Source organism: Lacerta agilis, chromosome 5 (genome assembly GCF_009819535.1).
Source record: "Lacerta agilis isolate rLacAgi1 chromosome 5, rLacAgi1.pri, whole genome shotgun sequence".
Lineage (NCBI taxonomy): Eukaryota > Metazoa > Chordata > Lepidosauria > Squamata > Lacertidae > Lacerta > Lacerta agilis.
The window spans coordinates 40513973-40540642 of NC_046316.1; the positions used below are offsets into that span (position 1 = coordinate 40513973).

The 26670-nt window shown below is 40.0% G+C and overlaps 2 protein-coding genes across 4 annotated transcripts in view; one reads left to right on the forward strand and one right to left on the reverse strand.

The window, feature by feature from the left end:
* The first annotated feature begins 224 nt into the window (after positions 1 to 224).
* On the forward strand, positions 225 to 19400 carry UROS (uroporphyrinogen III synthase). The gene is made up of 11 exons (XM_033149436.1): positions 225 to 303; positions 4266 to 4334; positions 5768 to 5851; positions 8769 to 8864; positions 9651 to 9723; positions 11676 to 11744; positions 13022 to 13027; positions 14440 to 14523; positions 15552 to 15637; positions 17054 to 17152; positions 18340 to 19400. The coding sequence occupies exons 2-11, from the start codon at positions 4272 to 4274 to the stop codon at positions 18463 to 18465; spliced, it is 786 nt and encodes a 261-aa protein (XP_033005327.1). The 5' UTR covers positions 225 to 303; positions 4266 to 4271; the 3' UTR covers positions 18466 to 19400.
* A 5060-nt stretch (positions 19401 to 24460) lies between these two features.
* EDRF1 (erythroid differentiation regulatory factor 1) overlaps positions 24461 to 26670 on the reverse strand; it is a 35223-nt gene continuing 33013 nt past the window's right edge. For all 3 annotated transcript variants that reach the window (XM_033149439.1, XM_033149438.1, XM_033149437.1), the window contains one exon: positions 24461 to 25372. In XM_033149439.1, coding sequence (XP_033005330.1) covers positions 25201 to 25372 — 172 coding nt within the window. In that variant the 3' untranslated portion in view covers positions 24461 to 25200. The remainder of the gene's footprint in view (positions 25373 to 26670) is intronic.

The following is a 26670-nucleotide window of genomic DNA, read 5'->3' on the forward strand; positions in this document are numbered from 1 at the left end:
CCCTCCTTTGTGCGCCTGCGCCCGCGAGCCGGGAAGGAAGTCCGCGCGGCCACGGAAGCCGGGAAGGAAGGCTGCGCTCTTGGCGCAGGTGAGCGCGGGCGCGCAGGTGGAGGGCCCCCCGGAGCCGCCTGGAAAGGCGGGGAACCTGCGGCTGCGAGGGTCGTGAACAGGGTTAGCCCTCCGGCCCCTTCCTCGGAAAAGGAGTACCCCGGGGACGCCAGCGGTGGAGGCTTGGGCACCAAGACAGCAGTTTCACTGGGAAGAAGCAACGCATTGCTCCCAGTGCCAGGGCTGAGCGCTGGGGTAAATATGTAACTGAAACGAGAGCTTCTGGCCATGTGCAGAGTGCTTCCCCTTCTTTCCTGCTGATTAATAGTTACAGCCCACCGAAGAATGAGGGGTCAGGGAGCAACTTAGGTCCGCAGTCAGTTTGGCTTATACGATAAACACGATGTTTTGCTCAAGGAAGACATGCTTTTGATTACAAGCGAGCTTTTCATTATTATTTATTTATTTCTCACATACATATTTTCTTCCTGCCCCACCTCCCATCACTTTGCTTAACATCCAGTCTGATGGAGAGTTCTGGTGAACTTCAAAGCTTGCTCACTATTTTGTGACATTTTGGTTGGTCATAACAAAAGGACTTAGGAATTTTTCGAAATTAAAGTGGCAGCTTGACCATGCATGCTAATTTTCTTCCTCTGCTTAGCTTATTTCTCTTTGAGAGAGGCTTATTTGTTTGGCATGTAGACAAATGGCAAATAGTGCCCCAGGAAAGAACTTAATCGACCCTGTGCAGTAACTGAAGGTACTATGTCCTTGCTCTGCAGTACCACAGTTTTATTTCTGAAATAAAAATTGCCACATACTATGCTGCTTTACACACTTAATAGCCCCAGATCCAGACATAAGATGCTAGCCACAGCCATTCAGGGTCCTTCCTCATGGACTCATGGTGGAAATATTGCTCCATGGGGCTTGGCTTCTGAGCAGTATTCAGCTAACGTGCAAGAATGTTAATAACTTCTTTCTAAGCAGGACTTCCAAGGTCCAGATAACTCCCTTCTGTTTGGTTGACAGCTGTACACATGAGGCAGTTTAGAAATGACGGCACTGTGCCCTTGGCTTTCCTCAGTATATAAACAAGAAAGCTGAAATTCATGTACCCATTTGAAAGATTTTTAAACTTGTCTTCCAATGTTTTTAGTCTCTCATGTGCAATTTATTTTGTCAGTGGCTTGTTGCTTTTGCCACATTCATTGCTGGCATGTGGTCCCTGGCCAGAAAAGGCTAGCCAACCCCGCTGTAGACATTACTGATGGTAGATAATGGATGAAACTACTGTATAAGTTGATGCAGAGTTTTGGCTTCCGGTGGCCAACTTGCATCGGAATGTAGTATGTACTTGCATATGTACATACTAGTCTATATCATGACCTTAGCCAATGGTGGCGCAGAGGAAGATTGACAGACAGCCGCTCTCCAGCATTTCAGAGAGGAGTTTTTTTTTGCAAGCCTGCCTTAAATATGTGTTTGTACCGATTATCCTATACTCTGCAGGTACACAAGTCTTTGATTTAACACTCACATTTTGTAGTGCAGCCTTGCCAAAAGCAACGTAAAATCCTGTTCCTGAGATTGGATAGGATGTTAACCAACAATATTATTATTATTATTAGTAGTAGTAGTAGTAGTGTGGTAGTTTTTTGCAAGAAAGTTTATATTTTGGCATGTGTGTGGAGAATCCTTCCTTGATATGAAGTGTTTGTGTCAAAATAGCACTGAGAAAGTTTTCAAAACTTGGTGTATTTTTATAGTTCTGCGGAATTTGAAATTTTCATTTACAAGTGCTTGAAATATGGATGGATTTAAGAGAGTATTAAACACAAAAACATAGAGAAGGCTATCAGTGACAACTAACCTTGAGGGTTGTGTCCTACCTCCACTGCTGGAAGCCGTATGCTTCTGAATGCCAGTTGCTGGAAGGTGCAGGAGAGGACAGTGCTGTTTCATTGAGGTCTTTCTTGTGGGCTTCACATAGGGGTTTGGCTGTCTGCCTTTTGTCTGATCCAGCAGGATCTCCTTATATAATTTTCAATTGACTGAAAAACAAGATATTGATGTAATTGGGGGGGCGGGGCGGGTGGTGAGAGTGTTTAAGATGATGATGCACTCCTGTAGCCTTTGGTTCACAAACTCAGCAAGTGACAGCTGTTTTCAGCCATTTTGGCTGAGAGCTAGCTCATTGGGCATGCACATTCTCTTTCCTGGGTGCCTATATTCATGCACATCTGTTGGGATGGCATAATGCCTAGACTTGCAGTGATAAGTTAGTCACTCCGATACACAATTGCTAAGAAAAAATGCATTCAACTGATGTAGAGTCAGAACTATTTCCAGGACTATCTCACCTCAGGAGAGCCTTGGCATATGAGGTCATCACTATATTTGATGCAGTCTGTGTCACCTTGTAATTGGTCACACAGGGTTGGGTTTTTTTTCCAATTAAGCCTGTTGGTATTTAAAAAGAAAAGACAACCAGCTATTTCCAGATGCTTCTCGTTGATGGTTGGAGGCCAAAATGAATGTTACGCTTGCCTGCGGATGTAGCCCCTATGGGCAGTGGCAGACTTTGGGCTTTCAAATTTCAACAGTGCCCTGAATGATGCCAAAATTTGGCACCCCTAACCTGCCTTTCACCTTCTGTTGTTTGTCATTGTTCTGTTGCCCACTGTGACGCCTTCTTGGCTCTGCGTTCAATGTGGGCGAACCATTTGTGTTTCCCTAAATCTGCCTCTGTGCTGGAAATCCAGTATATATCCATTCTGCCCCTGAAAGTGGACAACCACATTACATTTTTAGGGGATTTTTTCCAGCCTTGCCTGTGGATTTGAATAGAGTTTTGGTTTTAAATCTGGAAGTTCTTTTCAGAGTCCCATTAAACTGGCTGACTTTGGTCAACAACCAGCATATTTACAGGTTTCAAAGCTGGGTGTTTTGTTTTCAAGAAATGATTTATGTTGCTGCTTAATCTTTGTTCTCAGAATGCCTTTGTTCTTTTATCCTGGCAAAAGATCCCTCTTCAAACTCAAAAGCATGCATCCTTTTATCAGTTGTCTTCTATACATTGCACTCACTGGGATCAATGTGAAAATAACATTTAGGTTATGGTTTGAATTAATTTATCTCTGAGCTCATGGGATGTTTCCATTTAATTTGTCTGTTTTAAAATATATTTAGCTTCTGAAATGATAAATACCTGAAATGCTGATTTACAAAATATTTGGAAAACTTGCACTGATACTTATTTTTGTTTCCCGGTGGTGAAGTAAGATACACGATGGAGAGAGACTTGAGTACAATTTAATGGACCACTTTGCCTCACAATTGATTGACTTTATGTAGGGTTTAGTTCCTACCGATTATCTTAAATATGATGCAACATTCATATGTATTCCACAGTTAGCCTAGTGGTGGAGCTTGGCCTATTTGTGACCCTTCAATGCAGTTGCACCTAGATGTTCTGAGAACCAATTCAAACGAGCAGACATAGCTGTGCTAGGAAGCAGTCCTAAGAATGGGAAGCCAGTTTTATTTACGCTGGCATAAAGTGTACGAGATCCAAACTCTGATCAGGTGTGGGGCTACTGCTGGCTGGGCTTGACCAAAGCTTGGCAGAGGGAAAACAAGACTTTGAAATAGAGCTTGAGTTACATCATACTTTTTGTCAGCTTAACTTACTCAGTGTTCCCAAGTCATGTGACTATGCTGAATGGGCTTAAGATCCAGCCTAAGTCCCACACCTCTGAGTTTACACAGGCTTAAATTCCACTGGGCTCAACCAGCTGGATAACTGCTGAGCTGGGATGTATGAGCTCAGTGTATCTTTGCTGAGCTCAGTGTATCTTTGGCTGAGCTGGAGTTGGGGACTTATGCAGGCATAGCCCAGCTGAGCCAAGAACTACATACTAGTATGTAGTAAGAGTTAAAAGTAAAATGAATGCCTTTTCTGTCTTATCACTCTTACTTTCCTTGCCATATCATTTGAAACCAACACGCATTTTGTTCGCCTTATCAGGGTAGATGTTCATGCCCAGAGAATGCACATTAGCTGCTTACTCACTGTGCAACCAACGGCCCTTCAGTGCAGTTGTTAATTGTCCTGTTTCCTGTGATATTCAACTAATGCAGACATTGCACAGAGAAGAACCCTTTAGATCCAATTTAGATACGATTTTATGTTGTGTTTTTGTATTCTCCAGTAAACAATGAAAGTTCTGTTGCTGAAAGAGCCTAAAGAAAGTGAAAATGGACCAGATCCATATATAAAAGTAAGTAACCTTTCAAAAGAGATTAGGGAAAAACTTAGATATTTGTATCTGAATTGTCATTCAACTTAACCCTGAGTTCCACATTTTAGGTTAATGGACCTGTTCAGATAGCCACAGACAACCACTGGTCCGCAGGTCATAAATAGGGTACAACTGCATTGTCAGAAAAAGTATAGCTATTGCCAGGTTGAGCAGCATGCTAGATAGATATCCTCTCTTCCTGCTACGTCTCTGGAAAGAGTCGTTTGCAATTTAAGCTAGCTGTAGGTTGGAGGGTAATGCTTAAAGTTAGTAATCGAGAAGGTTAATACACCCTTCAAGTGTACTATATTCTCAGATTTCATATATTCAAGCTTCTCTGCTACAGGGGAAAAAACTGGTCATGTTTCTCTGTCTGGTAGGAATTGTTTCCTGAAAATAGATGATGTACAGCATTGTTTCGAACTGATCTATGCAGCTTCGGTAGTTAACATATAGTTTGGATTCTAAGGAAGCATATGTCGGTGTAAAATATAGCTGTCTCCCATATACCCCCACAATACCTTAAGATGTGAAGTGGCCTTGCTAAAAATGCCTGCATCTTCTGAAGCAAGGAAAAACACATTTCTGATTGTTGAATGTAATGTTGAATGTATTGTTGAAGCTTACAGCCATGTCAGGGGAGGGAAACGAAGGCATGTGCAAGCTCAAGTCTTGCTGCAGCTGCTCCTCATGATTCTAAACCATGGTTTAGCATTAGGTGTAAACCAAGCCAACATCTTTGTGGTTGTTGGCTTGGTTTACACCTAATGCTAAACCATGGGGTTTATTTATTTATTTATTTATTTGGGGTTTCATTTCACTTGTATGAAGAGTACATTAAAACACCACTTCTAGTTGCTAGGAAACATGCAACAATAATCTGGCGTTTTATCCATGTTGCGCACAGACCGGTGCGCGGAGTACATAAGGGAATCATGCAGATATGAAGTTCCATAATTATTCTTAAAGTGGGCTGCATGATTTCCAGGACAGCAAAGCTATTTAGTCTACTTATAACCAAATGTAGGCCTGTTCTGAAGGACAACTGTTCTACACCATAGGGCAGCTGTCGCATGTCCTCTAGCATAAGCCTTGTAATTATGAACATGTTATGCACTGTGTGTTGCATGCAGGGGCGTTTCTTCAGTAACTTAAGGCGCTTGGTCCAATGGAGCTGGCTTTTAAATAAAAACGCAAGTTTTGCTTTTTACCTAATCATGATTTGTTCTAAGTTATGCCGTTACCACTGAACAACAGTACAATCCTATACATGTCTACTCAGAAGTAAATCTAATTGTTTTCAGTGACATTTACTCCCAGCCTAAGTTACCTTGCTGATTTAAATGTTAAGAATAATTTTAATGTGTCAATCCTTTATCTTATCCCAAAATTGTTCATCCTTTCATTCATAGGAACTGGGTTTGCATGGGCTTGAAGCAACTTTGATCCCAGTTTTAGCATTTGAATTTACATCTCTCCAAGCTTTCTCTGAAAGGGTAAGTCTTAACATTCTCTTCCTGTTAATAGCCTGTTCTGCAAAATAATAATAATAATAATAATAATTTTTAAAAATCAGTGTATTGGATTAGGAATGTAGGTTGCCATGGTATATAGCATTATGTTGCCTAGAAGGGGTCTCTGCCCTATTTGAACCTCAGTTGCTTCTGGCCACAGGTAGCACTTAGTGCCATAGGGGCATCTGGTATTGGCGGAGAGACCAGTCTGGTAATTATATTCCGTGGTGGAGGAAAGGATAAATCTTACTATTTGGCTTGACCTCCATGAGAATTGATACTCCTGTAAAGATGATAAAAGACAACTATCTAACAATGGTGAAAATGTGTTCACGTACAAATACTGCATGCATACTGAATTTATCTAAAGTCCTTGCCGTTCATGTTTTGTTTTGCTTGGGGAAGGTTGGCAAGAAATGATATACTGCTTGAATATGATTTTTGTTTACCAGTTTGGGTGTTTTAGATGTGACGCTCAGTTAACACATGCATTTTGGAACTGTAAGAGCCCTATTTCTTTTACCACTTTTATACTCCTGTCCGAAGAATACTTCATTGGAAGTTGGTCCCATTCATTGCCCTGAGGGTTGCTTCCTACTTACATATGTTTAAAGCTGCATCCTAAATCTCAGAGTTGAATTTAGTGCCCTGACAACCTAGATCAAAATACATGAGAATTATTTTTTTAAAAAAATTCCTTGCTTTTTTAGGTATCTAAGCGACTTAAATGAATATTTTTTTAAAGTATGTTTATGAGCTTGTGAACTGAATGGTCTTATAGGGGCTGTCAGTCACTGAAACAGAGCTTTAAATACTAAGTAGTGTGATGACAAAATAGCAATGAGTTGAGCTGTGGATGATCCTGCTTTGATGCTACCATTTTGACAAGAACACTTGTTTCTGCCACAGGATTAAAGGAAAATGTTTTTTTTATTTACTTGTTTATAAATTTGAGTATTTAAACCTCATTACTAGCTGAGTACGTGCTTCTGAAGCTAAGGAAAGGGCTGCTAACCTCCATTTAAATAGGGGAATAGAAGCTAGTGTGTCTTTCCTAGCACACTAAAAATGCATGGAAAGCGTTTTATTTTATTGGAGGTTACTCTGGGGCAGGTTATTAGCGTAATCTTTCGTTTTCGCATATCTCTTGCCAAACCCTTCAGCTGAAAAAACAAAGCTACTGGGATGTAGAAAAAGTACCAATCAGTACGTGAGCCAGCTTTGAGTCTGATTATGCCCACAGCTAGGATTATGAGTTACAGTTGATCACAGGTATAGTTCCCTTGAGCTAATGTCCGGATGGTGCTATTTCTGTAATTACACTTGAATTATATAAATAGTACTCTAAAGGGATGCTTAAAAGAAACATAAATCTTGAGATTTCTCTCTCACTCTCTTTCTGTATACATACATACATACATACATATACATACACACAAGCATACAAACAAATATGCTTGATAATAGGATTTGGAATTGTAGACGCTTGCTGAAGGCTTAGACTATAAAGCCACATTGGTATCTAAACTATGTAACTGAATTATATATAAATGGTATTTTTAAGCTTAAGTAATATTTCTGTTTCAGACTAAGCTTTTTCAGATTTCCAAGACAGTGAGCTACAGTCCAGAGTCTTGAATGTCTTTGGAGTTTCCTTTGCTGGCTATGGCCAGTAAAGTTCTGAGAGTGCACAGAGCTCCTTTCCTTTCCATAGGTTACAATAGGAAAGCCCTAGTTACATGTTTAGGGCTATTTTTTTGGATCACGGTAATTGACTTTGACACATAATTACACTGAGGGTTTATATAAGATGTAGCCAACTTAATGGCCTCTAGATGTTGCTGGGCCATAGCTTCCATAATCCCTGATCATTGGCCATGAGGGCTGGGCTTGATGGAAGTTGGAATCCAGCAACACCTGCAGGGCACCATGTTGGTGATCCCTGATTTACATATTCTGGCTGAGTATCACTATGGCATCCTTTAAGCTTTGTAGGGAAAACCAAGACCCCTGGGAAGCTGGTGGAAGCTTCACCAGAACTCCCATTTGCTACAGCATACCGTGGATGTTTTATGGGGTCAAGTTTCATCTGGTAAAATGTGGCCTTGCTTGTGTACAAAGGCTAAAGCTAGAACCTAGTTTTTTTTATTGATCTGCGGGTGCTGAGATCCATACTTCTAATCTTGTAAACTGTTGCCTCAATTCAGCAGAGCAGAGCATCAGACTTTTAGTGGTAGTTAGTTGTTCTACACCTCACTGATTCTGCCGAGAGAAAGTTGAACAGTTATTGTGATGTTCCACAATAATTTTTCCTGCCCCATTAGTTGTGGGAAAAGTAATGAGTCTATTATTGTCGACAAGGATTCTCAAAATTTAGAGTTCTTGAGGCTGCCCAACTTAAACACACATGATTTCCTCCTTATGAAAGAATATGTCTAGGTAGGCATACAGACAGTGATATCAAAAATTCACTCGTCAGTTATTCAAGGTACAGTTCCCTTTAGGGAATGAATCACACAATAACATCTATTGCTATCCTAAGGTTGCTTTACAGTAGGTTGTGGACACTAAGTGACAACTCTAGATTCTTGGATTCTGAAGTCCCATCAAGCAATTGTTTTCTTACTGACCTGAAGTCAGCTGTAGGTCATGCCACCAACACGTCAAAGTTATATTGTAAATTATAGCCTGCTGTTGAACTCAGACCCCCTAGAAAACAAGAAAACTAAAATAAAAGACTTCACAGTATTGTTAATGCAGGACATAATAATTTGGTGAAAATACCACTAAGGACACTAGGAGCCTTTGCTTTAAAAAGCAGCAGATGGAAGACTTTTTATTGGTTTGATTTATCATCGTTAACTTACGTTTATTTTTCTCAACTTTTGTTGATGAATAGGTTTTTCACCCTCAGCAGTATTCTGGACTAATTTTTACCAGCCCAAGAGCTGTAGAAGCCTTCAGATTATGTCTGGATGATAAGACTAAAAAAAAGGTAAGTGGGAATTTAGACAAAACTATTAAATGTGGTGAATTATCTTACTGTTTTCTCTTCGAGATATAGCGCTAAAATGCACCAGCCACACACACACACCCAAAAAAGTCCTTGAATGTAAAACAGTTGAAGGGCTATTAGAATTCTCCATCATTAGGGGGGGGGGGAGTGTTATCATCCTACAGCAGAATCCTAACCATGTATTCAAAAGGAAGACTATGGAATTCAGCGGACTTACCCCAGTTAAGTGGAGTTAGGATTGCAATCCTAGTGAGTCACTGGATCAGATATTTTCAGAAGCTTTCTACCACATCCTTTGTATTGCAGTTACCTATGAGCGGTGGTATTAATTCAGTGCATTGCTTAGGAACTTATTACATGTCCTGACTTCCTGTTCTTTGAGCAGTGCTGTGTTAATGTCAGTATTTTGATGCCAGCAGCATCATGTGGGTGCTGTGAAAAAACTGAGTCCATGAGCAGCACCCATCCCCAATGAACACCCATGGAAGCACTCTAAATATATGGATTAAGAAAGCAGCTTCAGACAAGTAACTGAAAGAAGCGTCTATTCAGCCAAATTTTCGAAGCATATTAGAGTACTGAACAAAAACACATTTTTGTTTGCTTTGCATAGTCACTGACATTTATACTGTAGTAATAGTTATTAATATTTTGCTGAGCTCAACTTTTTCAAATAAACATTCTTTGGTGGGGCATGTCCAAATCAGCATTTTAGTATTTATACTGTATTGCAAAATGCTTACACATAATTTTAACATTTCACAGTTGGAAAATTCTCTGAGAGAAAAATGGAATACCAAATCCATTTATGTGGTGGGGAAAGCTACAGCTGAACTAGGTAAGCCACATTTTTTTAAAGGCCTATAAAAATATTAATAAAGCTATGCACCATACTTTGCAAAATATACTGATGCTTATTTCTTGTTCCCTACTTTACTCCTTAATGATCAAAATATTTGTCAGCCAGCAAGAATCTTAGAAGTTGCTTGTATGCCATCTGACCAGGAAATGAAATGGATTGAATCAACTCATGCCAGGATGCTGAGCCATAAGCAGCCTAGCTTGTTGTTCAAGGCGGGAAGCATAAGTTTCTGGGATTGGAGCAAGGGAGCAAGCAACCATATGAGCAAGAGCAGCTATAGAAAGGCCCATCTGACAAGGTCCTTTAAACCAGTGGGTGGTGTGAGTAAGTCTGGGAGGACACCATATCCTTGGGAGCCCTTTTGGACTGCTTGCTGTAAGGGCGGTAGGTCCATTGGTTCTAGCCAATGGAAACTGAACTTACAGACTGAACTTTACCATCTTGTGAAAATATTACGGATCACTTATGATTAGATTCCCTTGAGAATGGGACCGGGTGCCTGGCACATGGCTGTTTAGGTGTAAGCCTCATTGGGCTTACTCCCAGTTAGGGGTATCTTGGATCACAGCCTTGGGTGCTGGAAAAAAATTGGCCTCTTTCTCAGGATTAATGACCTTCTCAAAGTAGGCAGAATGTCATCATCTTTAAAAGAAACAGCTGTTTTCTTTTTTTTAAAAAATTTCCCTGACCCAGAATATTTTTAAAAATTATTGTCCAGTTTCAAATTTTCCATTCTTTGAGAAGGTAACTGAACACACTCTTAAGTGAAGAGAGTTTCCATGGCCATTTTGAGTCCTGCTGGGACAGTCTGACTTGAGCATGAAACAGATATTGCTCTGGTTTTGCTGGTCAGTCTAGGGACCTTCAGGGAAAGTGCAGCCCCATTGTTCTTTGGAATTGATTATCTGCTTTTGATTTCAATTAATATCTGTGTGAAACCTCCTGGGTGGACCACCTGCGTATTTAGTGTGTTGGTTACCAACCACACTGGTGGCACTCAGCTCATTCCCTTTATAAAGGTCCATCAGTTTTGCATAATTCTAGGTTAGCAGTGCAGGGCAGGAGGTGGAAATGGAGAGTATATATGCTGTGCTGTGCTATGATTCATGGCTGTAATGTGGTTTGAATAAGACTGGTTTTGGAAACTGCAGCTCCTGCAAAATGCTGCAGTGCACCTTGTTTCTGCCGTGAGATTGAGAAAGCTTGTTATTCCAATGCTCAATTGATTGCATGGGCTGCAAGTATGCTTCCGGCACAACAAAGGGTGCTGGGTTTTTACATTTAAATCCCCTCCACTCTGACCCAGGTTTCCAGACAGATCCCTCTCCTAATTCTACCTCAAAACCCTACTTTCTCTTTACACACCACAAAATACTTGTGTCCTTCTTACTACAATGAGAGAGAGGAGGATTCAAGGGCAAACTATCATTTAACACATTTATAGCTTGCCCTTTATGGCAGTTTTTAACCTGTTTCTCTAATTCCAGTCCTACAACACACTAGCAAACATTCATATTTAACAGGCAATTTTTAGAGATGGGCAGGGAACCCCTACCCATGTAGGAGCATCTTGAATAGAAGTGGAAGCAAAGCACAGCTGCTGTACCTTTGTTCGTGTGCATTGCTTCAGCTGCTATGGATCAAAAAGTATTTGTTGCACTCTTTGGTGCAGTGTTCCAGTTATCAGAATCTGAGCTTCAAAGATGAATACTGTTTTGTTACGTGGCTGTACAGTTGCATTGTTTTCCATGCAGTCGATCAAGTCGTTGGATAGCAGATTATAATTCTCACTTGCATGTGTCTCTATAAAGTGCATTTTAAACATTGATTTATGATAACGTTACAAAGTATTTTTTAAATACGAATATCTTCACTGACTCAGTAGAACTTTCAACTCATCCTAAGGAATCATTTTTCTTTTCTTTCAGTGGCTGAAATAGGTCTCACATCACAAGGAGAGAGCTCTGGGAATGCTGAAAAACTAGCTGAATACATTGGTCTCGTAAGCAGAATACATTTTTCAATGATTGGGTTATTGGTTTATCATTTCTATTGTCATACACATTTTCTTTAAAAAGGTGTGTGTGTTATGCTCTATACAGAATGCATATTTTTCTATCCCGGTTGACAATGAAAAGTCCAGAATCCTGTAGGACCTGTATGAAAATAGTTGCATTGTTATTCAAGTTTCCTTGTCTTCAGAGCTGACTTTGGCTGAGGTGCTTGGGCAAATATATCAACTGGCTCCTTAATTAAATAGGTAGTGTTAGTCTTTTTTCCTCAAGACAGATCTTAAGGTCTTTTAGAATTTAATGTATCTGCATAATTTGTTATAGGAGATACTGCCGGGGCTGGTGCCTCTTACATTGGCCAGAGCTATCAGGCTGTTATTCTTTTTCTTCTTCTTTTTTGTAAACACAAGTTTAAAAAGATTAGCATTACTTTTCAGATATCACATTGGCATTTCAATTAACCGACACAAGCCTTGGTAGGATTGATATTAACATATTTTGCTTTTATCTCTCAAAATAACACTCTGTATTCTGTCTCAAGTCCTTTGTTGCTTCCTGTAATTATTACTAACATATCTGTGGTGCCTAATAAAACTTCAGTTTGCAATTAGGTTATTCTGATAAATCTGTGCAGACTCCTAATAAGGCCCCTCAGCTTGATTTTACAGGAATGAGCCTGTTTCATCACCCTGGAGGAAACTCGGGAGCTTAAGACTAAGAGGCAAGAATGTACTTGTAGCATTTAAAATAAACACCCCAAACAATGTTTTCTTTTACTAGTTTTTAAAAATAATTTGGAAAAAAAGCAAATCCTCTGGAAATAGCAGGACCAGAGAATTTTTAATTGTTTTACCCCTCCACTTTCTCCAATCCAGATCACCTAATCTCATGGGCAAACCTTCCAGGCATTCCTAGCTTAGCTCAGAAGTACAACACACGTTTTCTTAATATGTGTATGCACCGATCCTGAATGTGCAAGCATGCAACAAAAACATATACAGTACATAAATCTAGATTATCTATCTAGTGCTGGGGGGTGGGGGCATAAAGTGCCTTTTAAAAAGAATGAGCAGAATAGAGATGAGATTTCAATAGGAGCCATGTGATTTCTGCCGGCATTTCCTGAATCAATTGTGAAGAACAAGCTGTACACATTAGGCAAAGAACCACACTCTTCCTCTGCTCCAGGATAATCTCTCTGCTTGTGGTTGGGTAATGGAGTGTGAACTATGAGCCTTTTGAAAACACCAGACCATTATAAGCATACAGTCGGCTTGAACGATCGAAAACTGGAAGTGAGTGTTCTGGTTTTTGAACGTTCTTTTGGAAGCTGAACGTCCGACGGGGCTTCCACAGCTTCTGGTTGGCTGCAGGAGCTTTCTGCAGCCAAACAGAAGCCGCACTTTGGAAGTCAAATGTTTCGGAAGTCAAACGTACTTCCAGAATGGATTCTGTTCGACGTCTGAGGTACGACTGTATAAGAGCCCTGCTGCATGTACCAGTAGTTTAGAATTGAATTTGTAACAGTGGCCATACAGATTCTTCTGGGAAGGCTACAAGCAGGATATGAGGATAACAGTCCTCTTCTCTTTGTCCCCAGCATCTGATATTCAGAGGTATAGTTTTTGTGGCCAACTAATAGACTTCCTTTCCATGAATTTGTCTTAATCCATTTCTAGAACCAGCTAAGCTAATGACTGCCAGCACATCTTGCAACAGGGAATTCCATAAATTGATTTACAAAATAATATTAGTAGGAATATGTTGTATGAATGTATACGAGAAGGTCTGCCTGAGGACATTTGTGTGATGGTTCCCCTAAGAGAACTTGTAGGGGTTCAAAAAAGTGAATGTCCATTTTAAAAACCAGAAAATGGGTGTGTTAGATATCCCCAATAAGACAACTTGTATCGGGAACATCTTTTCAAACCACCCTCTTCCTTCTTGTGACAGCCTTGACCTTTCCTTCGTGTGGAATGTCAGACAGCAAATTTATTCAGCTGAAATGAGTCTTTAAATAGCTAAACAAGTATGAGGAATGCCAAGTGACTGAAGGGGAGGGAGAAAACTTATTAAGATGATTGGAAGCATTGTGCTTGGTAGCTCTCTGTTGAATAGCAAAGAAATGGAGCATAGCATGGCAATTTATCTTTTTGCCAGAATGCTTTAGCCAAAATATCCATGCCTTGACAATGGAAACCTGTTTTTTTTTAATAATAGAAATCATGCTAAAGAGCTTCTGCTGTATGTGAAACACCTATGTGCCTTGAACTTTATTTTCAGTAGTCTTAAGGGTGCAAGTAACATATCAAACTTTTCATTGTGTGTTTGTAGCGTGATGGTTTAAAAGTATTATATAGGGCAGGGGTCAGCAACCTTTTTCAGCCGTGGGCCTGTCTACTGTCCCTCAGAGCATGTGGTGGGCCAGACTATATTTTTTGGGGGGAAATGAACGAATTCCTATGCCCCATAAATAACCCAGAGGTGCATTTTAAATAAAAGGACGCATTCTACTCATGTAAAAACACGCTGATTCCCGGACCATCTGCGGGCCGGATTGAGAAGGTGATTGGGCCGCATCCGGCCCATGGGCTTAGGTTGCCTACCCCTGATTTAGGGGTCTTTGTGCTTAAAATGTCCTCATGAATTAAATATATTTTTATTTTATTTTTCCAAACAGGGGAGTCACCCAATTCATTGCCTCTGTTTTTTCCTTGCGGTGCTCTGAAAAGGGAAACACTTCCAACAATGCTCAGCGGGAAAGGTTTGATTTAAATCGTTTAAAGTATTTTTGAAGTTTGGTCCTTCAATTTGAGAAACACAGAGTGCATGAGAGACACTGCCAATTATCAGACTAATAACTGGCTTTGCATACTTGTGGGCTCCATCAAACATTGCCAGCTCAGTGATGCTACTGGGTAGTTTATGTTGATGCTACCTGTGACAACCTGGATCAGACCAAGAGGCAAGTTCATCCTAATGCAGCCTGCAAAGTCTCAGTGTGTACCCAATGTTTGCCTTTGTTGAAGTCAGAAGAGTGGTGCGTAAGTGAACCTATACATAATCCCCATATACAATAAGTCATCCTCACCCATTTTTCTGGCAAGCACATCAGGACAGGTCACTGTCACTTAAATAATCAATTAAGATGGTTCCTGGGGTTGGTGATGATGACTCGGCATGCGATTTTGGCACACAATATTCAGTTATAGTGCCTGCATTTTTCAGCCCGTGAAAAATATTCAGGTAGAAGAAGAAGAAGAGTTTGGATTTGATATCCCGCTTTATCACTACCCAAAGGAGTCTCAAAGTGGCTAACAATCTCCTTTTCCCCTCCTCCCCCACAACAAACACTCTGTGAGGTGAGTAGGGCTAAGAGACTTCAAAGAAGTGTGACTAGCCCAAGGTCACCCAGCAGCTGCATGTGGAGGAGCGGGGAAGCAAACCCGGTTTACCAGATTACGAGTCTACCGCTCTTAACCACTACACCACACTGGTACATAGTGTTGTATTGGATTTTTGTTCAGTTTATCTCATACGCTTTGATTAGCAAGTCTTTGCATGTTTATTGTAAATGACAATAAACCCTTAAAATATTCCCCCCCCAAATAATTTTGTTTTCAAAACAAAGGGGTGGTTGTTTTTTTTAGATTTGGGGCAACATCGGCTAGATACCTATCCATGTTAGTATTAATGCTCAGTATGACATCAGTTTAAATGTTTGTGTTTTGATTTAATTTAATTGAAACCGATAAGCTTAATCACTAATATATTTCACTGTTTTTGTTGCAGGCATTGCACTAGAGGGCCTTACTGTTTACCAAACTACTCAACATCTTAATCTTCAAGACTCCTTGAGGAATTATTTCTCACAACAGGTATCTCACTTCCCAAGTGAGCATTTATCTACATTATGATAAATTTTATTACGTTCCCTTAGTTGTCTGTTAAGTTACTATTGCCAAGGAAAACCAGCAAGCTGCTTAAGCAATTCCTCCAGCCCCCTCCCCTAGCTATGGAGGCAGAATTTTTCTGGCTGTGCTTTTAGTCATCTTAGATATAATGCATTTGTTTGATAAAAATGGAAGTGGTCCCCTGACATTTTTGTGATACGAAGCACAATAGCTCTTAAACCTATTGATGGTTTTATGTTATATAATCCTTGAACATTTCTTAACACACTAATGGTATAGTCATATATTTTTTTCCTCCTGCAATTGAGATGTTCAACCTATTTTAGATGCACTCACAGAAAGAAATCAAATAATCTTACCTTCCAGCTAACTTGTGTTTTGTTCCCAGCTTCATGGTGTTTTTATTTTAGGGGTTATGGCAGCAATCTAGAATTAGAAGGGTCCTACTAAAGTAAATGGGGCTACTGCCAATTAGGTGGACTTGAGGTTATATCTTATTGTCTTCTTCTACTACTTCCTAAAACTCTTTATTTTTGTGGAAAAATCATTTTTTTCTTTCTGCAGCAAAGCATTTATTGTTCTAAGGGAATTCACACTGTTGAATGTAAAGGGTTAACACAGGTTGTTCAATTGCACCATCAGCGTCTGTGCCCCTCAGTGGGAAGTAGGAATTTTGAAGGGATGCTGTTTTTTCCATGCTGAATACTTTTAGGAGAGATCTTCCTCTAATGCCATTGTTGAAATTAGTTCTCTAGTTCACGTATATTTTTTATGCCACAGCAGGCTGTCTTACACACAACTGAATGCTTGACTCTGCATGGTCATTTGTGGAACATATAGTTGGTGTTGGATCAGTAGCCCAGAGTAAGTTTAGAAGGGAACCCTTGAAGGGTTTTTGTTTGTTTAAAAGTGCATTAGAAAGGAGAGGTTATATTGGCTGTGGGATCTTGACTGTAGAATCCAAGCTACTCGGTTGCCTATTACAATTAGAAATGTGAGATTCATGAGCAAAACTTTAAGTAACTATGAGGAATTGTTTGCAGACAGGAATAAAAAGGACATCTTTCAGAAAACATTAGCCTGATCTTCTAGTGACCTCCCAATCAAACTGGAAAAATCAAACTTCATTCATGCATTCTTGGGCAAAACAGCAAATGAAGTCTGATGTTGCGTTGCTATATGTACATGTGGTAAGAGCCACAAGCTGTAATATTCACTGCAGCAATTTCAGAACCAAGCTGACTTTTAAGCTGTAAAGTGGCCATGGTGAATACAAAACAAAACAAAACAAAACAAAACAACCCTGGTTGAACATACATCGGGAGATTCAACCAGGAAGAAAATATCAGCTCTCCTTGTCTTTTCAATATTTTTCTACAGGGTATTCCTGCAAGTATCACATTTTTCAGTCCATCTGGCGTCAAATATTGTATGAAGCAGATTCAGGAATTGGCTGGTGATCTCTTTCCCCAAATTAAGGTACAAATCTGTTAGAGACCTAATATTGCATTTGGTTCAAACAGAATTCTGATTCAAGGGTCTTGGATTCCTGATTATCATTTTGTTTTAAGCTTTTCTGTCTCTTAACTGTGTGCTGCGGGTGGCAACTGTTCACTGTCAATTGCCTTAATACCCTTTGTAGAAAGATACTTTATGAATTGGGGGACATGTTTTTCCTATAGTGTCGAGGGATACAGAACTTATTTACTGACTCAGAATCACATTAATCTATGGATGTTTCATTGTGTTAGCAACCAAACAGTAATGAGAGTCTGATATACAACCATTATGGAATAACTGCAGGGAAAAGAAGAAGCAAAGGCATGCGCGCCATTGGAAGCCAACACCATTTCCCTTGATTTATTTCTTCACTTCACTGTTTGCAGAATATGAATTATCAACCACTTGTGACATTGAGTGTATATTCATGTGTTTATATTTTACCACCGGGGTGAGGGTGGAAATTTGTATTGAGGCCACAACACAAAGAGGGAGGGAGATCATATTTTCCACCCATGTTGCAGTTCTGATGAAAGTCACCATCCTGAAAATACTATTGGCATCAATAGCATCTTTCATCCTGGAATAAATAGTGTGGGGTGGGGTGCAAAGAGTTGTCCAGCTGTACCACAATCCCAATCTGGTAATGTTTTACACTTTGAGCAGGACAAACCATGATATCTGGTCTGGATGTAATGCTAAACCAAGTCGGGCCAACAAGGAGGAGCAAAACCATTAAGGATGGGCAATATGGCGTGTGAGCAAAGCCATTCTATAGTTTGAGCATGAACACAGCATGTATTAAGATGGGGCTTAATTTCCTGCCCTACTTGAATTTTGAATTAGTAGTGCGAACTTGCTTGGTATGTAATTTCAAGGCTGGCTGATTGGTACCAGACATAAGTTACAAGAGGGTAGGTTGACATTTATTAGTCCAAACTTCGTTGGCATGAGAAAACAAGTTCAATAGATCTTTATTGAATGAAAAGTGATGCATTTTAGCCCTTGATCCAAAACCACATACATACATGAGTTTGGAATACATTTCTGAAAGGCTAGAATGTTGATCTACATGGGAAAATGTTATCAGGCAGCTGGCTGACATAGCAAGAGCTGAAGTCAATACTGTATCTGTCTCTACTGTGTTAACATGAGTGTCATTTCAGTTTGCTGCTATAGGTCCAACAACAGCTGAAGCTATAACTGCTCAAGGCGTCTCAGTGAGCTGCATTGCCAGTAGCCCAACTCCAGAGGATCTCACTGCTTGCATTAAAAGGAGTCTCCAGTTGTAGAACTGATGGATTTTAAGGCTGTGTGTATTTGATATTATGCTATTTGGCAGAAATGACATCTCTAAAATGAAAACTTATTGTCGGTGGGTGTAACATTCATTGGGATTAGAAGTGACATTCAGCTCTGGCCTGTCAGAAACTTATGTATGCCTTTATATCATAATAACAGTGGTGCTAAATACAAATTAAAATGGACAGTAATAGTAGCTGTCTAGCACAGTTAACACCTTGTCTAATCTTACCCTGATAAATGTGAGTTTATTTTTTTTTTAAGTTTTAGAAATAGTAATAATGAAGCATTAGGTGTTCTGTTGCCTTCTAATTAAGTTTCATATTTAATGTAAGCAATATTGCTATAATCCGGATGCAGTTTTCATTGCACCTAAATTCCCTTCAGAAGTCCAGGGTAGATTTCAATTCGGGTTATGGTCAGTGAAAGCATTGCAACTTGCCAGACAGACTAATCCCCTATGTGCTGTTCTGGGAATTCTTCTGATGCCCCTGAGCCAATTTCAGGTGGGGGGAAGAGAAAAGCGAAAGCTCCATTGCATGAGTGAAAACCCTTGTGCTGATAGGACTCTTTACATGAAATCTGCCCATTGACTAAAAGTAGACTTCCAGAGACACTCCACCATACACTTGGGGTGGGGTATTGGTTTTGCACTGCTTCTTATGTACTTTACACCTTATGCAGATTTTTGTAATTGTACATTCTCTGCTACTGTGAATAATAGCATATAAATGGGACATTTGCTCATAGGCTGTGAATGTGTTCATTTCAAATTAGTCACTTCTGACAAGCATTCTGTATATCAAGTAGCTCTGTTTATACAAGCACATTGTGTGCTCCTGTTTAAATCATGTTTTGCATCATCCTTGGAAAGAGGGAAAGAATGATTTCCAAGTCACAATTCCAATAAACCAGTTACAAAATATTCTTGATGTTCTGGTTATACCTTGAAAAGCATAGGCACCTACCGGTAACCTTGTGAACTCAGACCATTTTTATGTTTTATTGAAGGAGGCCAGGGTGGCAAACATTTACACAATTTAAAAACAAACAATTAAAAAGTCTAGAACCGTTAAAAACATTACTTTCCTAAAGTGATCTCAGGATTGCCAAGAACAGTTGTCTTCAGAGGTTCTGCTGCTGTACAAGAAGTTAATAGAGGTTTTTCCTTTTCTCATTTGCAATGCCAGAACTGGTCACCCAGTTAAATTGATTTTGCAATAGATTCTGGCCACTCAAGCTGTGGCCCCTCTCTGGTGAAATGAGACCTTGCCATAGTGACTCATGCACTGGTTACATCCACACTGAATTAGAATAATGCTCTCCATGTGTGGTTACCTTTCAGTTAAGAAAATTCCATTGGTACAGAATGCAGCAGCAATAATGCTTGTGGGAGCCAATTCTGTACTTCCTGCCTGTTTTGTTTCCAGGTCCATTTAAAGTTTCAGTTTTGAACTTTTAAACCCCTCAAAGTTCTGAGATCATGTTGTCTGAAGGACCAACTACACCCCTATGAGACTGCCAGGCATTCAGATCAACCTACAAAGTCCTACTGTGTGGCCTGTCAAAATGTTAAGACAGGTAGCAGGGAAACCCTCCCGGTAAACTTTGCATTTCTCCATTTTATTTTCTGTTGTACTTAGACCAATTCAGAATCATGGACAATATTTCTCGCTGGTTCTTGGTCATGATGGCGAAACAGAATAACAGTGGAATCTCGTTCACTAGGGCAAATGGCACACTGCCATACCAACCTCTGTCTGCCTTCTTCCATAACAAGCAGTCCATAGGATGGCAGTGTCTGTCACCCCCTCTTGAGTCTCATGTTGCTATTGTGGAATTCAGAACAGAAGATGGAGACAAAACTGGAATTAGTCGGCTTTGGCTTCACCTGTTGACCTTCCTCCATTCTTCCCTAGCAATCCCAATGAGCATCAGCCACCACTGTGTATTACTGTTTTGCACAAAATTGCCTCCAGATTTTCCACAGATGTAGGATAATATAGCAAGAGAGGATTATCAACTCTAAGCCCTGTTTGTGAGCTGTACTGTGCAAAGTACAGGTAGACCTCTGGTCTGATGCAGCTAGAGTCTTTTTGTTTTCATAAATCATAGGGAGAACTTTGGACAACTGCTGTACCACCACTGAGGAAGGGAGTTATAACAAACTACTCCATTTACTGCCTTACTAACAATATTCATGTAGACAGAAAAGAATGAAAGCATGGGTGTCCCTTTCAAAGCCACTTCAGATGCCTGAAGAAAGGGGCCTCCATGTACTTTGCAGCCATTTACTATTCAGTTCTGTGTTGGAACTACAACATTTTGTCTGTGGTTAGTGGTGAAATGTTATTAGTAGAGGGCTGCTACAGCATTCTAAAACCTTGTCCTGTCTAACATGATCAGCTCTCTACCAAAGGCAACAATACTAGATAATCTGTGTACTTGAATATTGTGGATTTTATTATGCCTCTGGGATTTTTGCCTATATGCTGGATAGCAAAATGTAGAGCCATCATTACTAATTAAAAGAGATTTAACAGGGCTCATCTAACAGAAAGAAAAGTTAAAAGAAAATGCACTGATTCATTTAGGCTAGCTCACATAATGGCTCTTAATAAATGCTGCTTAGGATATAAAGGAGAAACAAATGCTGTCTTACGACACAGAATGAGGCGATAGAAGAGCATCGAACCTACACATCAGTATCACCTCCTAATTTGCTCAGACAGAAGGCATGATGCCTGACTACCCCAGTACAGAGGAAAAGAAAAGGTACATTACACCGGTTATTTAGTGCTCTGGCTTGGGTAATGACAGTTCCTGCTGTGTAATTTCTCTCTGATGCCAAAGTGCATTAACTGAGACTAGAGGGGAGAGAATTGCTGCTTATAAAACATAAGGGACAGAGTTTATAGGCACTAAAGCAATTCAACTGTTTTGCAGTCAGTGGTCAGCATAACTCTATGATCCACTGCTAGAGTCAGGCTAGGTAGAATGAATTCAATCCCTGTTATCTGCCCAATTGTATGTATGTATGTATGTACACATACATACATACATACATAAGGGACCCAAGTGGCGCTGTGGGTTAAACCACAGTCTAGGGCTTGCCGATCAGAAGGTCGGCGGTTCGAATCCCTGCGATGGGGTGAGCTCCCGTTGTTCGGTCCCAGCTCCTGCCCACCTAGCAGTTCGAAAGCACGTCAAAGTGCAAGTAGATAAATAGGGACCGCTCCGGCGGGAAGGTAAACAGCGTTTCCGTGCTCTGCTCTGGTTCGCCAGAAGTGGCTTAGTCATGCTGGCCACATGACCTGGAAGCTGTCTGTGGACAAACGCCGGCTCCCTTGGCCTATAGAGCGAGATGAGTGCCACAACCCCAGAGTTGGACACGACTGGACCTGATGGTCAGGGGTCCCTTTACCTTTACCTTTATGTACACACACATCAACAAAGCCTTAGCTCTCAAGCCTTAGCTCCTCTTCACATGAGAGCCCCAAAGCAATAAGCTACAGCCTTGAATCTACAGTAGGGAGTAGGAAAGAAGAGATGCAGACCTGCCAATTTCCCCTTAGCAAGAAACTGCCTAGCATTTGGAAAGCTGATCTCTGTTCTGGACAGTTCTGCCTTCACTCAACTTTTCTAAACGCTTTTATTAGAAAGCAATGCAAACTACATTCTACATTCAGAGTGGGGGTAAAGTGTTTTTCAAGACAGGTTCCCTACTAACTGGACAAATATAAGGCCTGAAAAAAAATGAGCTACAAGATTTCTCAGCATCTTTTGCAAGTTAAAATGGCTTCTTGAACAAGTTATATATGTCATTGTTACTCTAAACACCCCCTGGATCCAGCTGACTGGAAATGGTTAATACGGTATGTAGGTTTACTTTGGTTCTCTTTAACCTTTTAAATAGGTGAAGTACAAAATGATATAGGTGATGGTTGTTAGGTAGATAGCACAAGTTAAACCAAACAGTTGGCTTCCTCATAAAAGGAAAATGTCAGCATGCAACAAAACATCCAGTAGCTATGTGGCTGTTGCTTAATTCACTCTAAAAACTCTAGCAGAATCTCTTTCTAGACAATAGCCAAAATAATAAAGTTATCTACAATAGTTGGAAGATATTTCATACATATGAACAATCACTATTACTCTGCTTGACATAAAATGCTGAGTATCAAAAAGATCACTGTCATTAAGAGGATAATGTAGGCAAGACGCCACCAACAGAATTATAAAGTACTTTTATTTGTTGGCGGCAAGGAAAAAATAAAATAGGCATATAGAAAAGGGAATCCAGGTTTGGGGCAAAAACCCCAGCAGAGGTTTTAAACTCACCACATATGCAGAAAATTAAAGTGTGGAAATACAGGCTGCTAGACTTTTAAAATACGTCCTTGTGAGTTTCAAAACTTCCCTCTTCCCTTAGCATAGAAAAGACACACATTTGGTTAAGTTAAAAATGGTTTACTTACAAACCAAGGGTCAGGTTTGTGTGCTTTTCCATACAGCAGTCAGAAAAGGTTGCACAGACAGTAAAACTTGGTTTAGTTACAGTGTTGAAAGTTCCTAAATTATTGGTATACAAACTCAAGAAAGTTAGAGCCATGAAATCTGAACTTGGAGCAATCAGCTTGGATCTCTTTACATCCTGAGCATCTTGGGTAGAGTGATGGAACAAAGGCTTGATAAGCTAGTCCCTCCCAAGTTTCAAGAAGCATGGCAAGAGAGCTTACTCTAGTTTTAACCCCTTCATGTATTAATTAGACTTAAACATAATGGTTATATGCGGCTGGTTATCCCACATTATTTACACTGGTGGTAATACCATCTATTGGTACTACTTATGAGAGGCCTTTCATTTAACATCTTTTTAAAAGAGGTAAATTCCAATTATTAGAGGAAAATCCACAAGTGTTCTCCAAGCTTACCTGTAGCAAAGTTCTTGTGCTCATGAGATGTATTGAACATTGCACAAGCACAAGTTAGGGTAGCTCATTTGATCTCCCTTTCCTTCTCTGCCCCCCTCCATACTCCACAAAAAGTCTCTCTAGATGCTCAGCAGGACCTACCAAACATTGTGGACTCTACTATAATCCAGAACAGGGTGGAGGAGAATCGCCAGATATTGGGCAGAAGAATCTTGTGCAAGATTCCCCCACCTGCTTTGGGACAATTATGCCCTCCCACTGTAGACCCAGACAATTTAGCCCACAGCATATCCCATGGGCATATATGGAGGACAAAAGAAAGGAAGGGAACTGTTCATTTTACAAAATGCTCTCTGCAGCTGGAAACAACTCCATATCAAACTGCCAAAGGAAGTGATGCTTGAAATGCACTCCAGGTGGTCCAGATAAGGACTATACTGTACATCTTTTTGGAGCTGCAAATTTAAAACATAATTCACTGAAATATCTATATAGCTACTATGTAGAAAATGCTTACAGAATCAGGTTGTTAATAACCAACATAGTGTAGCCTTTATATAAGAAACCATGTTCCCTTGGCGGCATGCCTGCAGCTCTCCACACCACTCAAGGGTTCCCCAAACACCAAAAGCAAAATAAAAGTTAGGATCCAAGCCAATGAGTCAAAATGACTCAGAATAAGATGAGAGAACTATTGGTTGGTAGCTCAGTCATATAATGCAGTGACTATCTGGGCCCAATTAGAACATGCAAAGACACCATAGGGTCACAATTTGGAACACTGCATATGATACCTAATAAATAATACAGGATAATATAGCCTATTGATCACACACAAGAGAAGACAAAGCAGGCAACAGAAAGTGATTCTGTGGAAAAGTAAGAATGAGCAATCTTTCACGCTACTCGGAATATTTGGTTAGAACTTGTGTTCCCGGATGATGTTACAAACCTCTACAAAAGAACCAACTAAAGAACAAACACAGCAACCTCTGTATGCATTGATACCTTTGAGGTTTTCAGGGAGGAAAATGAGACAACAGAAATGAAATGCTAACCAGTGGGATAAATTTTTAATAAAATTTCTTCAATATACAACTGTTTATTAACATTTCTGAAAAAGTGACAGTGAGGTACAAACAAGCCCATTTCATTTCTCAGAGTAATGTCTATTTTAAGTGTTTGCATTGAAGTGCAAAAGGCACATTTTTGCAGGAATCTGTAATTGTAATGTTATGGTTTTAATTAATACTGCTGGCATGTGCCTTTCACAGACGTTTTGCTTAGCAGAGAATGCACAGAGGAAAGAAACAGCAAAGGGGACTTTTGCTGTAACACAAGGGTGGGGAATCTGTGGCCTTTGAGATGTGACAGGACTCCAGTTCCCATCACGCCCAGCCAATGCAGCCAGTGGTCACGAATGCTGATGGTTGGGAGTCCAACAACAGCTGTAGGGGCCCATGTTCCCCACCCCTGGTGAAACAGAGTACAGTGTTAGCAAAACCATTCTGCTTTGCAACAATACAAAGCCCATTACAGTTCAGATTAAATAAACTAACTGTACATTTCTCTTTGAGCATTTCAAAACAAACCCAGAAGTGTAAAAACAAAAATATATGCTAATTCATAACAGCATTCAAAGGGTAACAATAGTTTTATTTTCCAACTGTACAATCTTATAAATATGGAACAATATAAATAAAGCAGGCAATCTATGGAAGAGAACCACAAATCCCTTTTTGAGCAAGGCACTGATTCAATGGTTGCAACATGTACAAGCATTAAGGTGGGTCACTGAATTCCCAGATTATTGCCTTCATTATCCCGAGTCAGCTTTTCCAATAAGTTTAAAACAACTTCTGTTCTTTCTAGCAGAGTCAGGTTTTTATTTGCTGCTGATCGCAAGAGAAGTGAATAAACATTCTTATTGGTCTTAAGAATTTCTTCTTCTTCACTGTTACCTCTGGAAGAAAAGGGGGAACTAGGTTAATCTAGTACTTGATGCATAAACAAAGTCTGCAGATAATGGCTTGGCTCCAACAGAGCAATAATGTGTATGAGATGTACTTTTATTTGTGCAAAGAGAAGACCCCCTGATTTACACATATTCCCCCTGCCAAATGAAGCCTCTTGTGTCACATCTTTTACCCTAGGAGCAGCTTTCTTTGGGGTGGCAGGACTCTGCTTGCAGTATGTTGGATCAAAACCTATCCACTTTTAGACTTTTACCACTACCACATCCTCCTTAATCATGCGGACACAAGGGGCCTATTAGCATATTCTTTCCCTTACATCTATCATAGGAAAGTAGGTTTAAGTGCAAGGGAAGATCCTGTACTGTGAGCTAATAGAAGGGAATTTAGATGAGCAGTAACCCTTGGGAGACAGCAGGACCACAATTCATCCCCACTTCCCCCCTTGCCACCTGGAGCAAATACCATTTATCCTGTTTTTCATGTTCTCATCAGTGCAACTCAAAAGTATGCAACACTTGCACTTTCCAAGTGATAATGGAATCTAACTTTTGTCCAGGTTGAATCTTTCCGTTTATTCCATTCTCTTTTGATGGCAACTTCTTTTTCAGCTACTTGGGTTCACCACAATAGCTCATTGTATGCACCTGCCTCCGTGTACCTCTACATTAATACTTTTTAGCAAAACCTTTCTCTTTCATCATGCTTCATCACAGTGCTAATTGTCAGAGGGACTCAGGTGTGTTGAATAAGCTTAGATCTTTTGCTTTTGTTAGTGCAAGTTCTCCATCTTTTTTTAGACACTAATAAAATGTGCTCAAAAATGAACAACTGTCACAGCTAGCATTATCCAGAACTATACAGAGAAAGCATTGCCACTGGAAATACTTTGATCCAAGAAAGCAAGAAGCAATTAAATACCTAACATTTGGCAAATAGAATTGACAGCTTTATTTATTATGCAGACAGACCAGTTAGTAAATTTAAAATTCCAATGAATTCTATTAGAATATCCAGAACTAAGCATTTCTTTTAATAAGTGTTTTAAAACTGTTTCATTGCCAAGCAGCACAGTTATTTTATAATTGAGAGAGCAGCTATTTTATCCATGCATTGCTCTATTATAGATGGTTTATGCATTGATATTCCACTGCTGGTGCATATGTATTCCAAATGATACATAAAGCTGTTTAGTAGTTAAAGGTGACTATGGGGTTGTGGCGCTCATCTCGCTTTTAGGTCGAGGGAGCTGGCATTTGTCCACAGACAGTTTTCTGGGTCATGTGGG

Coding starts and splice junctions, on each gene's coding strand:
- UROS (XM_033149436.1), top strand. CDS start 4,272: ATGAAAGTTCTGTTGCTGAAAGAGCCTAAAGAAAGTGAAAATGGACCA. Junction 9,724..11,675: donor GAAAGCTACAGCTGAACTAG/GTAAGCCACATT, acceptor CTTTTCTTTCAG/TGGCTGAAATAGGTCTCACA. Junction 15,638..17,053: donor GGAATTATTTCTCACAACAG/GTATCTCACTTC, acceptor ATTTTTCTACAG/GGTATTCCTGCAAGTATCAC.